The following is a 16,064-nucleotide window of genomic DNA, read 5'->3' as shown; positions in this document are numbered from 1 at the left end:
AACCGTCTCAAGTTCCAAGCAAAACTATCTGCATGAGGAATATTTTTTCCCCAAGGAAAACAAAGGCATCACTTGATTCAGCAATAGCTGAGCGTTCAAGTGACAAAGCCTGCTAGCAGCAATAGGAACTATGACTCTTGTCACCTCGGAGCAAAGGAGGAAACGGTGGGATGTTATTATAGAGGCACAAAGTCCACAGAGCAGGCATGTTGGAGTGGATGGATGGGTCACACTTTAGCACGGGAGACTGCTGTTCGTTTCCCTTGAACATGGTTGTTCCCTTACCTTAACCAAAAGGTTTTTATTGTAATCATGACGATGAAGTTCTAGGCAATTTTAACCCTAACCAAAGTGTTTCCCCAAACCTTAAGCAAGTAGGTATTTTATCCAAACCATAATCTTTCCTTAAACCTAACCAAGTCGTTTTTGTGGCTAAACCTAACCAAACCTTAGCCATAGTATTGTCAGGTCATAAATACTGTAGATAGGGTATCTTCTCCCCTAGTCTGGAGGCACAGTTATAGTTCCTATTTGAATTGATGAACACTGGCAGCAGCTCTACTCCAATCCCAGGTTGATTTTCTTGTGAGAGGAATGTTTATATGCAGGTGCTTGAGATGTATGAGTGTACACAGCAGCTTTATGTGGCAGTTTCAATCATGCTAAACTCTGGTCTTTGTAAGGGGAGACGGGAGTTTTGGGACTCAGAATGGAGAGGTGGATTGTAAACGGCTTGTGTCTGATATTAAACCTATAAAATCATCAATCTCAGGGGAACTGTCTGTTTTCCGGGCTGCAGGCAGCTGAACTTTTCAATGATTCGATATCCAACACAACAAAGTGTGTTGGATATCGAATATTGATATTGATGCCAGTGCTATTCAACAATCAATCAAACCAGCAGACTATCATCCGAGGAAAGGTGAGAGGTGGAAGTGATGGACGCTGACGTGGAGCTCAGCTCAGTGTCTTCTTAACAAGAGTCAGGGCTCCGTGAGAAACTGCAAGAGCGTTTTATTGACTTGACCTGCTCTGCAGAAATGTTTACGTATGAAATAAATAATTGACTGATAATACACTTGCCAAATTATTAGCTGTTAGTTAAGGTTAGTTTACTTGTGATTATGAAAAGAAGGCAAATTCTTCAGGACAGATATTCAGCATGTAAAACTGTATTTAAATTCGACTTTCTCTAACTGAGAGAGTACAATCCTTTACTCTCTATTTCTGTTGGAGTTGGATTAGCTATCTTTTTGCAAGGGAGACTATTAATTTTCTACCAAATGAATAACTGTATGACTAAAGTGGAATTAATAATATATACCCCAAAAGGCCAAGGAACAGAAACCATTAGCAAATTACCCTTCTGTTCCTCTCTCCCTGCCATATCTCAACACTAAAAAAAGCATACTGAGGGCCCAGTAAGTAGTACTGAAATTGATTTATAAAATATGGTGGTTTTATTTTTAGTATTATCTGAGAAACCTCAGCTCCTCTCACTCATCTACAGGCTTGTTAGGTGAAAGCAACTGCCAAAGTATTTACTGTGACACCTTCATCCCTCCTGCTGACGGGTGAAGGTATCAAAGATGCTTAAAGGTCATTCGTGGCAGGTTCCATGCATCCACCCACCTTACTGACTGAGCTGGACAGCTGTGCGTAGGGCTTGATCTGATGTGGCAGAGAGCAAATAGGGGAGGGATACACTGAGATGCTGCTGCTCTTCACTTTACACATAGCCTGCCAACAAACACAGAATACTAATGCAGCTTTTACTTCTCTGTGGATCTTAGTCTCATCTTTAACCTTGCTGCGAGCAAACAGTCTGCCTTATCAGGACCTACTTCATTGTTAGTGAGTGAAAGTGGGCTTTGACACAGATGATAAACTTCTCATTAACTTTCAGGAAATTAAACGAAACCTTGATTTAATTAGATAAAGATCATCTCACTACTGTGTCTCCTCCGAGATGAAACCTATGCACCTGTGGGGATATCTTTTGGTGATATAGAAGGTTCGTTTTAAGAAAGGAAAGAGAAAACAGGATGTGGCGCAGCTACATTGTTTTATCCTTCAGATGGTAGTTGATTCATTTGCCTTAGTGGTAACAAAACTGAAGTTTTTTTTTTTTGCAGGGTCTGATTGTTCCTCGTATGTATGACATTTTCTGGAGAAGAATGAAAGCTTCTGCTGAGTTGTACAATATGCATCCGACAAAGTAAATGCTCTGCATGCATTGTAAAAGAAATGGCATTGGTGTGAGAAAGTTTTGATATTATTAAATATGGCAGGGATGATTAATGCATAAGATTAAAGAAACATACTGGGATTGTTTGGCAGTAACCGGCGCCTGAACAACAGTGTAGTGACCTGAATACATTATGAACTGCAGACCACATGGAGAATTACAACCTTACAAAGACAACCTTTTAGTATTCACATGTCGAACTCTCCTTTCTCTTCATTTTTTACAGTAGATAGGGTGGTCATTTCTCTTTGTTCTGATGGGAAATTGTACCAGTTATGTAAATGTCAAGCTGACTATAGGTCGATACATGGTCCAATTACATTCCTAACAATACTGAGAATAAAAATCAAGGAAGAAAATAAAGTGGACAAATGTATTTAAAATTCCAAGTAAATTGAAAGATTGATCAGAAATATGAGTTTAAATCAGCAGTTTTACTCTCTATGATTATGACTAACATAGACGATGCATTTAAAGTATGAAAGTAGGAATTACACCTTTGACCTTTTTATTCTTTCAGACCACCTACTTGTTTCTTTAAAAATTTTGTTTCTTGTACTGTCATCAATACTGCTTCTTCAACTAAACTGCTTTTATGCAGCCAGTCTGTCTGAGTTTGAATAAAACTGCTGTACAGGCCTGAATCAATGTTAGCATGGACACAGTCACAGTGCTCTTTAACTGCTCCCCATAGAAATTCCCTGCCGATTTGTTTCCTTCATGGATTAGTTTGTGAACAAACACCTGAGAGGAACAGCAACACTCAGTGTCAGTGTGAAAGGATTCCCTGCAAGGCAGAAGTCTCATGAGAGGTCTTGTGGAAGATAAAGTTTTTATTTTTATTTTATTGATGCTTAATGGGATATAGAAGGGGGAAGAATAGAGGATGTTTTGACAGGATTCAATCTGAGGCCAATGGCGGTGTATGAATTTCCAGAAGCAGGGTCCTCATTCACAAGACTATATTTTACTCAACTGTACTCATACTTTAAACAGTTGGGCTAAACATATTACCAGAAACTCTATATTTTAACTTAACATTGAAATTATTATTATTATTTTTTTTGGCCTCAGTGCTTATAGATTAACATAACAGTATTTGGTAAGACCTCAAAAATTCTCGTTGTGCAACCTGTTGTTGTTGTTGTTGTTGTTGTTGTTGTTGTTGTTGTTGTTGTTGTTTTCAAAACTAATTCACAAAGGTGAAAGTTCTTCTCTCTCTCATCTCATTCAATTAAGAGAATTGTAGATGTTCCAGGTCAGCTGAGACATTTACTTGAGCCAGTTGACCAGTCAGTCTGTGGTCCTACTGGCTCCCAAAAGAGAGTTTCTTCATCACCTACTCATAAGTCTGTTACTGGTGCCTGCCAGTTCTACTTTAAGTCCACTCAACTGTATGATTGTGTTGTAATGAGTCAGACTGGACACCACCTCAGACATGTTAATGGAAACTACTGTCATTAACCAGCCAATGTTTTGCTAGATTTAGTGAGTTTTCAGACCCCGTGTTTACATATTGTATGGAGAGTTGCCAGTGACAAATCTAGCAACCACAGATGACGTTATTGTGTTGACTCAGAACTACTTGACAATATATTGTTATGACTGATTTATCCCAGAAAGGTTCATAATCATAACACTTCCAAAACAACTGTAGCCTCCTCCTTGCACTAGAATGGGAAGTGCTGCAAAAATAATATGCAAATTCATATGTAACCTGATCTGGCAAGTAGCTACTTTCCTCTGAAAATAGCACGCTACTGGCAAATCAGAGTGGTGGGTACTTAAAACTGTTAAATGAAAAGGAATCGCCTGTATAATTCCCCTTGGAAGTAAAAGTTTGCTCAGCTGGAAAATAATCAAGCAATGATCTTCTGTTTGACAATTTCTGAGTGAGGCAGATCAAGCTGGCTCATTCTTAAAGGCCCTGACAGTAACTGCAACAGAGCATTAAAGAGCTGGAAAGACCTTGGCAATTTGTAAGTAAACCTGGTAGCTCCAGTAACAACCCCTCATCAGGTTGATGAATGTTCTGGAAAGTTGGAGAGACTCATCCACCTTCTGAATTACTCTACTGGCTTTTATATTAATTTATTTTTTAATTACTTGCACAGGAGGACAGAAATAGTGTGCTATGAGTTAAACTGAGAAAACTGGGCAAATTTACCCTTAGACTATTAGAAACGAATAAACAGAAAATGAAACTAATTTCCAAGCAGTTATTTTAGTCACTTCCCTGCTTCCTAATTGTCATGATCATAATATTTTTATTGCACGACTGCCGGTTCTGCACATTTCATTTATTTATGGCATGTGAATACCTTGATAAAGTAGTTGTTATTTCCATGTTTACCAGTCAAATGTAGATAAGATAACTAGAGGGTCCCACTAACTGGTTTCAAACGTAAGTAGAAAAAGGGTTAAATCTGGTATTGTGTTTTCCTTTAGCAGTAAAACCATGGGGCCTGTGTGCTGGATGCTGTCCTGGTCACGTTCTTCCTCCATTGTAAGAGGCTGTGGCAAACATACTGACACTCGTTGATTCTAGATGCCCACAGGCTTGGGGACAAGTTTGTGGACCTGTGATATCCGGCAGTGAAAAGCCACACTCACAACACAAGTTCTTCTGAGTTCAGACTGAGTTTATCAGTCTGTGGTGTTAATGGCACAGAACGCCTCCACTGAACTCCCACATTAAATCTTTAATATGTGGCTAATTTACCACTGAGTTAGCATCGCTGTAACAGCTGAACAATTACATTTCAGTAAAAATAATATTGCCCTCTAGCTACAGTACATATGCATAATGGACATTATGGTAACCGTGCAGTGGCAGCCGCTTTCTATAAAGTCCCTTTCGATACTCTGCAGATATATTGCGGTTTTCAAAAGGAACCATTTCTAAGCTCATGTGGTGGATGTCGGGTGGAGAATGGATATGATGGTTGAACTGAAGAATTTTCCACTCTAACACTGTCAGTGGTTCTTTGCAGGCTGGTTAAATGCATCCGCTCATTTTCTCTGTGTGGGCATAATCCCAGTAGGCATCCTCCCTTCGGTCTCATGGACAAACGGACAGGCACAAAGGTTGAACACACGGTTGAGGTTGAAGGCATACACACATGATATACATGCACTCAGACACTAAAAGGTGAAGACACACGCACAGACACATACACGCTGTGGCATTTAAGCTCTTGCTGTGCCTTAGAGGACATGCTCTAATATTCCCCATCCCTTCCGCCATCTTTCTCCTCAGATGCGCGCTCTCAATCTCATTCTTTCTCCGCCCCATTTGGGGGGGGGTCTCTAATATTCTCTCATCCCTCCATCTCCTCATCATTACATCCATTTTGTTATCCCCTCTCTCTTTCTCTCCTTTTCGTTCATCTTTTTTAGCATCCGCTACGAACATTCAAGGTCATGGTAACACTGTAGGTGTCTAGGGAAGGCTTCCATTAGACACAAGATGCTGTACAGGAAGGAAGAGTGTCCTGCCCTTCTGTTATCTGGAGCATACCACACATCTCACATAACTCCATCTCTGTTAGGATGGTTTAATTTAGAAACACAGGTAGCACAAAAAATCTTCTTTACATGAAATAATTATGCTATAGAGAAACTTTTGGAGGAGATTTTTCAGACAGGTTGTCCTGTCTGTCTGTCTGTAACAGATCCCTCAGGACTCTTCTTCATCTCCCACTGACAGATGCTCATTTTAGGAGCTGTCATCCTGTCAGACCTGAGAGGCTTTCCTTCATACCTACCCCCTCCCCATCCTCTCCCCCGTCAAGCACTGTTTCTGTTGCCTGTGTACGACAATATGTAGGAATCTGTCTGATAGTATCAAGTCCACTAGACATGTAGAGCCAATTCCAGGGGTGCATCATCAGTGGTTGCATTTTGATATATGAGAGATTTCTATTCAGAGATAAAAAAAAACATTATGGGGGCCTGTCAGTTTATTTACAGTCATTGGTGGAGTTTTGTAAGATGAAATAATGCATTGCATGCTGTCTGAACAGTAGGACTGGGTCTAATTGTGGGTTTTCGTTTAAAGTAAGTTGTTAATGCCCAGACTTACCCAATTTCAAAAATATTCAGTGTACAATAAGGATTAAGGAAACCAGAAAATATTCAAGAAGCTGAGGACCAAAGGATTTTAGCTTTTTTTCTTAAAAACTGACTCAAAACTGACTGAGTGAGTGGTGAAGTTACACCACTGGTTGGCCGGCCAAGTGATGGAGTTTCAAAACGAATTGGTGCAAATAGTTTCTAATACATCACTGGGGGGCATTTGCAGGCAGTGTTGACAAATTAGCACCTTTGTCACTAGATTTACTCACTTTTCACACTCCTTTGGCGATTTTTAATCTAGCGATTGTTATTTATTTATTTTTTTTAATTGATGTTTTGGACAAACCTTAGCTACTTTCCAGTCACCAGTATTGCCCTGCGAGTGCAAGGTCGAGCTTTCCCTCTGCAGGGACACCTCCCTATGCATCTCATTTAATCGACCACGTGGCAGCTGACATAGACGTGAATGAGCCACTACCTTTCTTTCTGTTCAGTTTACAAGTAAATATATTCAAATTCACAGCACAGCCATTGCCTTTAACTTATGTGTGTGATGACTTTGTCGGACGACGTCGCAGTTATAAAATCAGCATGTTAGCAGTGCAGAGCAGCAGCTTGGAAACGGCTTGGAGGTCACTGCTGGATAACACGTAGTCTTAATGGGCCGCGTTTCAGTAACTATTTCATACTTTTGCTGATGTCTGACAACAGAAACAGAAAAACATATAAATGAGAACAACTTTATTAAGAATTAGCCTGTATTAAATTGCTGTATATTTGAGTGACGGTAGGAGAGCAGCAAACAGATAAAGGGCTGAAACACCAGGCAGAATGCAAGTACAACAGCCATATACTAGGCTTTTACCTAGTCTTGTTTAATAAAGATTACATCAGCGCTCTGAAAGTCAGCGCTCTGAAAGTGTTACGTTTCACACCACGTTTGCATTTTCACACACAAATTTTCACTTAAGGGCTGCTGATAGATTCATTCAATGCATTTGAACTTTTCCAGACCAAATACGGTTTTCCGACAATTTTCGAGGTAGTCATCTGTGATATGTCACATTATCTCTAACTAAAGAGGAAAAAATACCCTCTAAAATTCTAAATAGTTTGACGTTTCAATGTTTTTCTATTAACACACTAGATAAAGGTTGTATACATTGATTTGTTTGTAAAGAAAAGCCCCTAACTGCATGTTGAATAGTGAGAAATAGATGTTTTACAAAATGTCCTAGAAATAAATAGACCATCCTGTCATGTGTGTGTGGACTTTTGGATGAATGATAAAGATGATTCTTGAAGGACAAGTTAGCATCCTTCTACCAATCCTCTCTTCAGCCAGTTTGTACCCCAGAGACAGTCACAGGATGTCCTTGGATGGTAACACAAAAGGAGCCGGCTGTGGTAGGGTTGAGTAGAGGTTGATATGAAGAAAGACAGGACTTGTGTTGCAGTGTGCATCATTTAGAACCTATAGTATTTTCCCTTATCCACTCCGACCAAACAAATCAGATATCAAAACTCAAGTACCTTCTTTTCTTAAAAATACACTAGCATGTCTAGCAGATACCAAAAAGAAATATAGTAGGCAGATGAAATGTATCAGGCCATCTGGACGTTACTGATATACTACTACAGTGGTTGTTTTAGACATTTTATTACAGGACACTAGTTCTTTTAGTACTTCTCTTTCATCTTTTCTCCCTCATTTTTTTTGTTATGCTCTTCCCCATTAGTCTTTACCAAAACTGACTGTGAGTCTACAGTGGATTTGGATATAAAAAGAACTCAGACACATACCAGACCACAACTTACTCAGGCTTCAGCTTGTGTCCTGCCTATTTTCGTTCTTTGCTCCTCTTGAAATTAATGAATTGTATATTTGATGCCTGGTTATAATTGGCCCTGTTCTGTTGACAGTCAAACATGCTTTTGTATTCTGCTTGTCTATTTTATTTATAAATATAGGGACTATTTATATGCAACATTTAATTATGAGAGTGCAATTGGAACAAAAGTGGAATTTCCAATTCTCTGATAGCCTGGGACTGGATTGTCTTTAGTCAAGTTACCTCAGAACCAAAGCTCTAAAAATGTTGCTATAAATATTTGTTTTTCCAACTTACATACATTTTCTTCTTTTATTTGAATCTGGGCAAAGGATTGTTTTAATACAAATACATATATTCACTGTTTGTTATACTTGGTAGCCCTCTGTTCATATTCTGAACACAAAAATATGTTTGGCTCCTTTTATCATTACTCAGCCTTGACTTTACAAAGCTGTCCATGTTTGGTAAATGTTGTCTTCTTATAAGAATGCTCTGGCATGAAGTGCTATGCTGTGGGTACATCTGTTCAGTCACAAAGTGGGAATCAGTAGTCCAAGCCGAGTTTTGAAGTGTTAGAGTGGAATACAGAGTGTGTTTTTGGACAGAATGTCAAATCATACCTACACTGGTGTAGGGTAGAGCCCCCTGCCATTTGAGGGTGAGGGAAAGGGGAGATCACGATGTGTGCTGATGTATGTGTTCTGTGTTCTGTGTCCAATTTTGTAAGAGTCTTTGTCATGAAAGAATGAATGCAAATGTTTGGGCAAACATCGTGACAGTTTGATGAGCTATAGAGTTGCATCTCTCTTCTGTTTCACTGATGTGAATTACTCTAAGGAAATCTGTATTGAACACGAACTAATGTTTACTGACTGCAGCCTTTCTCATTTGTTTGAAACCTCCACTAAAAGACAGATATACTGTATATGTTTAGGGATCAAAGCCAAAGGGAAGCAGAAACAGTACACTGGTTTGGCCTGAGCTTGCCTTGGCTGTGGACCTTTTGAAATCCTTTCTGGCTGAGGCATCAATCGGACATTTTGGAGCTCCTCTTCATGGCTAACGCAGTGCGCCAGGCTGGATTAATGAACAAGCTTATCCTGATGCCACATGGTACTGATGGGCATTCTTGACTTCCCACTGAGGATTCCCACTCATCTAATCTCGGGGAACCCATTAAGATTCATGGAAAGTATTTATTTCATTGTTTGACGGAAAAAATAACTGAAATATTCTCGTTTAGATTTTCTCTCATCTCTCACTCAACTAATCTACCCACAAGGATATTTCTTTTTTTGCCTTTGATGTCGACCTCTAGAAGCTCTGTAACAATAGCATGCAAATCAGCTCACAATTGGGCGGCCTCATTAGCCCCAGGCTTGGGATTTTATTAATATTTTGCAAAAGTAGGTTTTTTTTGTTTTTTTTTAATTTAATAAATTAACTAAAATAGCTTCAGACTAAAACTTCAGTCTTTCTCTTTCTCTATCAAAGAAGACCTGTAAGGCTTGTTTAGATGAATAATAAAATGTACAAAAAGTACTACTCTCTTTATGGCAGAAGGTCTTGTTTACACAGGAAGTAGGAGAAGTCCTTTACTTTTCCAGAATAGTTAATCTGCCAACACTGGACCATAAACCAACACCAACATGTACTCTTCAAGATGTTTGTACTTAGGATAATACCAGTCACGTACAGCTATACCAGATTATCTACAAGAAGCTCTCAGAAGATTTTGAAATCAGTCCTCTCCTTAGTAGCTGAGAACAAAACAACTTGCCAGCAAGGGTTTTTTTCGATGCAGTGCATTTACTAGTTGAGGGGAAGGTTTTTAAGAGCTCTACGTGTATTTAATTCATTGCAATTAGTCTAAAACAAGAAATTCCCATCTGGTAATTATTTATTATGTGGTTTTCTCAAATAGCTATCTATAAAATTTACTTGACCATGATAAATCAGTTTTGACATATTAAGTTACCATAAGGTACCATCTTGGAAGATTTTAGCCACTGCTATCCACTTCTGAGCTGCGGATACAGAGAGGTGCGTCTTCAGCTGTCTCTTGACTTAACACAGAAAGATAAAAGGCTGTCCTCCATCTTGATACTTTGGACTGAAATGTGGAGGAGACAGAGGCCTTCGAGTCACTCGTCTCTTGACCTGGGTAGTTGACCTTAATGTGAAGCGATTATTCTGTGCGTTGTCAGCCCACATCACCTGTCTGTGAGACTCTGCTCTCTCCCTGTCACAGGGTGTACTTAAAGGACAGAGGAAGTCATTTGAAGGGATCCCTGCTGGAGGAGGAAGTCGTGTGTGAAATTTTGGCTCAGTTTTAGGGCATTTCCACAGGCAAGCCTTGATGAGCTCTTGAAATTCTTTAGACTGCCAAATAAACTGAGAGAGTCAGAGTTGCCCGTGTGTTTATACATGTAAGTTAGTGTTATGATGTGTTTACAATTCTGACGGTGTCATGTGAGAGCTGCCACCTTTAGCCCACTCACAGTGCTGGAACCTGAAACCCGCACACATTGAAATGCGTATACACACACACACACACACACACACACACACACACACACACACACACACACACACACACACACACGCATGATATGTCGCTGCCCTCTTTTACACCTCGTGTCTTCTAGTATGCCTGCTAGAGTGCACCTTGGAAAACATCTGACAGATTTAGCTTTACACTTTAAATATAGAAAGGGATACACTAATGAAAACCTACACGGCTATTAAAGAGAAAACATAGACATCAAGTCTGAATGCTGCTCCACAGGCACGATGCCGGCATATTCCAGTTTTGTTATTCCAGTAATTTAAAGTTATTACAGATACAGCAACAGCCATACTTAATAATCCGTCTACTGCTGCTGAGTTTTTCTTTTTATTTATTTGTTTTTTTAAATTTCTCAGTTTCTTTCATAGGCGGAGGGAATGCCCCCGTGCCATTACCATTCTTGCAGGTTTCCCCTGACTATTATTCCATTGGTCCTGATTTGCAGTGGCGGTTGCTCCGTTGGCTGTCTTTGGTAGACGCTGGGCTTTAGGTTGACAGCTAGCCCTCATAGACATTGTGAGGAGAGAGTGCGTGACAGAAGGATAAAAGGTTGGGGGGGGGGGCTTGCTTTCACAGCTGAATAAGTGGGTCATTTTAAGATGACGACGCTTCTTATCTCCTCAGCTATTCACTGGGTGTTCGCTGCTCAGCTTTTCAGCAACCAACCACTGCTCAGTCACACTTCTCTCGGCCACTTTCTCCAGTCCTCTCTTTCTCCCTTTCTCTTTCTCATCCCCTATGACCCTGCTCATTCCACAAACAGTAGAAGCACAAACTAACCCGCAGGAAAATTCAGTGTACATGTATCTATAGATTCTGTATGTGTATATGTGTTTAAATGCAGGAACACATGCGTTTATATGGTACGCTTAAAATGGTGCTTCTCCATGTTAGGGGGGACTGGCGGTGTTGAGAAAGATGTATTTCGTCTGTAGTCAACATTCCTTTGATTCGATGATGTCCACCAAGCTTGTGGAATCTAGCTTTGTTGAAAACATTAAAGGAGTATTCCAGCGACTGAGCATTGCACTCCTACAATATTGTCAGACTCATGTTGGACAGTGTAGAAGTATTGAAAAAGATTAAGCTGAGCCAAAAGTATTGTCTTTTTTTATTCCACGCATTATTCCTCCTTGTCAAAACCTGGTTCCTCCATTACCCACAATGCAACTCAACCACTTACAGTTCAGTTGGAGATTCGGGTGTGATATGCTAGTAGTGGCTAATGTAGCCTTGAGCTACTAGACTAAAACAGAAAGAAGGAACTGACTACAGAGGATCCGGTAAACTCACATCTTTCAAACTCCACACTCCCAAATTTTTTTGTAGTCTTCAACCCCAACAGATGCTGCCTCAAGTGACATCACTTGAGGCAGTTTATCAGACTTCACGTAGCTGCCTCTGGAGCCACAAAAGGCTTCATACACCTTCTTTACATATGAACTAGTACTCCCCAACTCCTGTAGGCTGACTTTGGTGTGTTAAATGGGTGGAGTTCCCCCATTAACATTCAAGTGCTCTTGTGTGTTTTCACTCAGTTGGGCTTTGGTGTTTGCCTTTCACCTGTAAAATACTAAGTCACTGTAAGCATACTATCATCTTGCGGGAAAAACACACATTTTAATTTCGGTATAGACAACAGGGCAGTGGTTGGATCAGATAATGCCCTCCAGTCAAATATTTTCTTTCCTAATCAGCCTAGGATGGGTTGCTTTTCATTCAAAAAGCCTGATGTTATCGTAGAGTTTCAGCTTGAGCCTTTTCCCCATATCCTTTGTGTTGGAGTATCATTGATGTCTTTGGCTTGTAAGGTTATTCCAGCCCTGGACAACTCTTGTGCCCAGGATTGCCATCGTCCTCCATTCAAGCAGCAAACCATTAAAAATGCAAGGGGTTGGGGGTGTTTACTTAATACCTCAGCCACAATACATCGGATCAATCCAAAGGACCATCACATGAAAGTAATCAAGCCCCCATCATCAATAATGAACGGCACAATCAGCAGGGACAGTGGGCTCCTATTGTGAGGTGGCTGAATGGGAGAAAGGAGCACAGGGGAGGAAATATTGTGCATTGCTACATTGGTCAGCTGTTGCGAAGATGATGATTATGATGGCAGTGGTGGTGATGATGGAGATGTGAACTCTATTGTTTGCAAGTGCAGTTTGCTGGAGGGGATTATTGTGGCATATGCTGCTTTTTTTCCCCTATGGTTTGGAACAAGAGGTCCTCATTTTGGTAGATTAACAGCACTATTTTTTGGTTTTGTGTATGTTATTCTACAATTCCCTTTACATTATGGAATTGTTACAAAGGGTTTAGTTATTTAGTGTTTGCTACAAGAGCTATCTCTACTGTAAGATATTACATTATATAGAATTAATCGATCACATTCTGAGCCACTGTTGAATTGTTGCAGTATAGTCCGTGAAATCTTGTTGTGCTAATGTTGGAGAGCGAGAAAACTGTCCACGTTAATGTTATGTCATTTAATCAAGTAATGAATTCTACGATAACAAGCAGAACATTTTTGCAGATCTAATGTAGTTGTCTGAAATCAAGTGGCATTAATAGCCTGGTCTGATCTAAATCAATTTAGATTGATTCAGAAACAAATGCAATCATTGCACTTCTTTGGTTCTTTTCTTCATCGTTTAAACAACAACATCAAACTTTTTTTGGATTCTGGACTCAACTATTGCTGCTGGCACTCCATCTACAGCAAGTTGCCTTACCTTACTTTACGTCACTATAGTCACTGAAACATTACACAGACCACAGTCCAGCAGGGTCACAATCTCGCACAATGCAAGCATTGACTCAGAGTAGTAGCTGAGGAGTGCATGTCAACACTTGATAACTGTGCTTCTCTCTAAGCACTTCCTTTCAACACCCCCTACACGTATTGTTGCTGCTGCTCTGTACAGTTGAGCTAACAAATGTGTGTCCTTTCTTTGCTTCCTAAGACTGTGCTGGTTTGACTTTACAATGCCTGCATTCAATAGGCTGTATTTGCTTTCAGGAGGGTGAGCATTCATTATTCAGAGCACGCTTTTTGAAAACGTCCACTGTTCTGCAACCTGCAGGAGGCAAGTCTCTGTTTAATTACAGATACTGTAACTAGTGTTGCCTATTGTGTCCACCCCAACCTAATACAGCACTTTTTTTTTTAACTACAGAGTGAGTTGAATTTTGCTGATCCATGCATAAAAATAATTTCTCTTTCATCTGTCTTTCTCACCTCAGGTGGTGTTGGTCTTTGCGCTCAGCATCGGGGCCCTTGGAATATACTTTATAGACTCCTCAGAGTAAGTATCAGTTTCATGACACATCTTCTGAAATAAGCTGAAATTTCACACATGCTCTGGCAGCTATACTGATGATGGAATGTAGATAAAATGAATTTTACATGCATTTACACCGGCCTACATACTGGATCTGAATGATAGGTGCACATGTGTCCTTACTCGTTTCCACACACTAAAATCTCAGAAATGCAAATGGACATATTCACACCCACACAACCATCGCAAGCGTCGATGATGCACACGCACGCCTGCGCACACACGCACACACATCTGTATCTGAGGATTTGTCAATGGGAGGCCCGTCAGTTTCCATGGTAACAGAGACAGGCAGATACTGTATGTGTTGGGGAGCTTGTTCAGTGTGTGAGCAAATGAGATGTGTATTGCTAGTTTATGCGTATCCCTGGCTGGCAGTCACCCAGAGACAGACTGCAGGCCTGGCATGTCTCCGATAACCACTGCAGTTACTTTCACACCATCCACACCATTTTTTTTGAATCTCCTTGAATATTGAGATGATGACGAGGAATGCAAAGTAATTTCATCAGTCAATCATTGGCCATGTTAATGTTCAACAATCAGTTAATCATTAAATGCTTATAAAAATCGTATTCGCACAGAACTGGTGGAGTGTAGGCAACAGGCACTTATTGCAATGAGGAAATTGAAATGAAACCTCCTATATGTCATTAAGGTAACTGACAGCTTGTACCATTCTCTTACATTTGTAATGTCCTTGTTAGTGATGACAAAAATCACCTGAGTAACCTGAATTTGTGTTAGTGAAACACTGTAACACATATGCATATTGCTGTACATACAGGTTTTGCATGTTATACTGTATTGTGCACTTCATCTATAGGAAGATAATGCATCTGTAAGACATGCCTTAAAATTAGATCTCGAATGACTTTAACATGATCAACGGGCTAATCTGACATTTGAGCTTGCTTCCTTGACATATATCAGGTAAAATTGAACAGCAACTAACAGGAGCAGATAAAACGTTTACTCAACCTAATTTACTCTGATTGGTGGTCTGATACAGAGAAGGGCTCCAGTGTGTTCAGTGTATTCATATCTTTATTCTTCAAGCATTTGTCATGTACCATGAAATACACAAAAGCTATTACCATTTTTCTCTTTTTCGTAGTTTTGGTTAGCATTCCTCTTGGTTTACACACTGGGCAACAATTTTTGACAAACAGCAAAACACAACAAAAATGTCAAATGTGTTAATTTTTCAGGCTAATTTGGGGTTCTCCTGTATAATATATGTTTGCTGACAGCAATTCTGCACCTCCTGACTTCAGTTAGCGAAAGTAACTGTAGTAGACAGCCCCCCCCAATTTTTGGAGTACCATGGTTCAGGGTGTACTGGTTTTAAATTAAAGCAGAAAGAGGCGATTTATTGTTTCCAATTACGTATAAGTTGTCGCCATGCCCTGCGCACTAACCCTGTGTGCCTTTGACTGCATTTTATTTCATGCAGCATTCATTTAACAAAATAAAGCCTCAAGTATTTACTGTAGTGCCTGCGGTTGTGGAATCTTTATGGCAAAGGAGCCATGACATTGTATGGTACCTTTTCATCGTATTTGTTCCTCCGTTGGATGTTGTGAAGCATAGTATCTTTAAGTAATGGCTAGCTTCCTATAGTTTGTTTTCACTTTAATACAATATCTGTGAACTGTGAAATTATGTCCCAGAGGGAACTGAGAGTCTAAAACAGGGATAGAGATGTAAAACTCTTAAAAGAAGTGAATCTAAAATGCAATCCAACTTGTACAGTCTTATCTTAGCAGCAGTGGGAAATTATTCCTGGCATGAAACCAGTCACCCATTTGTACCACAGTATAAAAACCTTTACTTCCTCCTTCACATCTCTATCTCTTTATACATCCCTTTATCGGTCCCTTGTTGTGTTCCTCTCTGCCTCTGGCATATTTTTAGCAAAAAAAGGGGGGTTTAGAGACAAATTTTGCTTCTTATAAATGTCTAATATCCTTTAATATTCGGATGATGAC

General features: G+C 39.9%; 1 protein-coding gene across 8 annotated transcripts in view; it reads left to right on the top strand.

Moving 5' to 3' along the window:
• The window catches only part of kcnma1a (potassium large conductance calcium-activated channel, subfamily M, alpha member 1a), a 135,471-nt gene that overhangs the window by 45,594 nt on the left and 73,813 nt on the right, over positions 1 to 16,064 (top strand). For all 8 annotated transcript variants that reach the window (XM_040138922.1, XM_040138921.1, XM_040138920.1 and 5 more), the window contains exon 3: positions 13,976 to 14,037. In XM_040138922.1, the coding sequence (XP_039994856.1) occupies positions 13,976 to 14,037 (62 nt within the window). The remainder of the gene's footprint in view (positions 1 to 13,975; positions 14,038 to 16,064) is intronic.

The sequence above is a fragment of the Xiphias gladius genome, chromosome 11 (genome assembly GCF_016859285.1).
Source record: "Xiphias gladius isolate SHS-SW01 ecotype Sanya breed wild chromosome 11, ASM1685928v1, whole genome shotgun sequence".
In the NCBI taxonomy this organism is placed as follows: domain Eukaryota; kingdom Metazoa; phylum Chordata; class Actinopteri; order Istiophoriformes; family Xiphiidae; genus Xiphias; species Xiphias gladius.
Note: the sequence above shows the minus strand (reverse complement) of the source record. Positions and strands in the feature narration are given on the sequence as shown.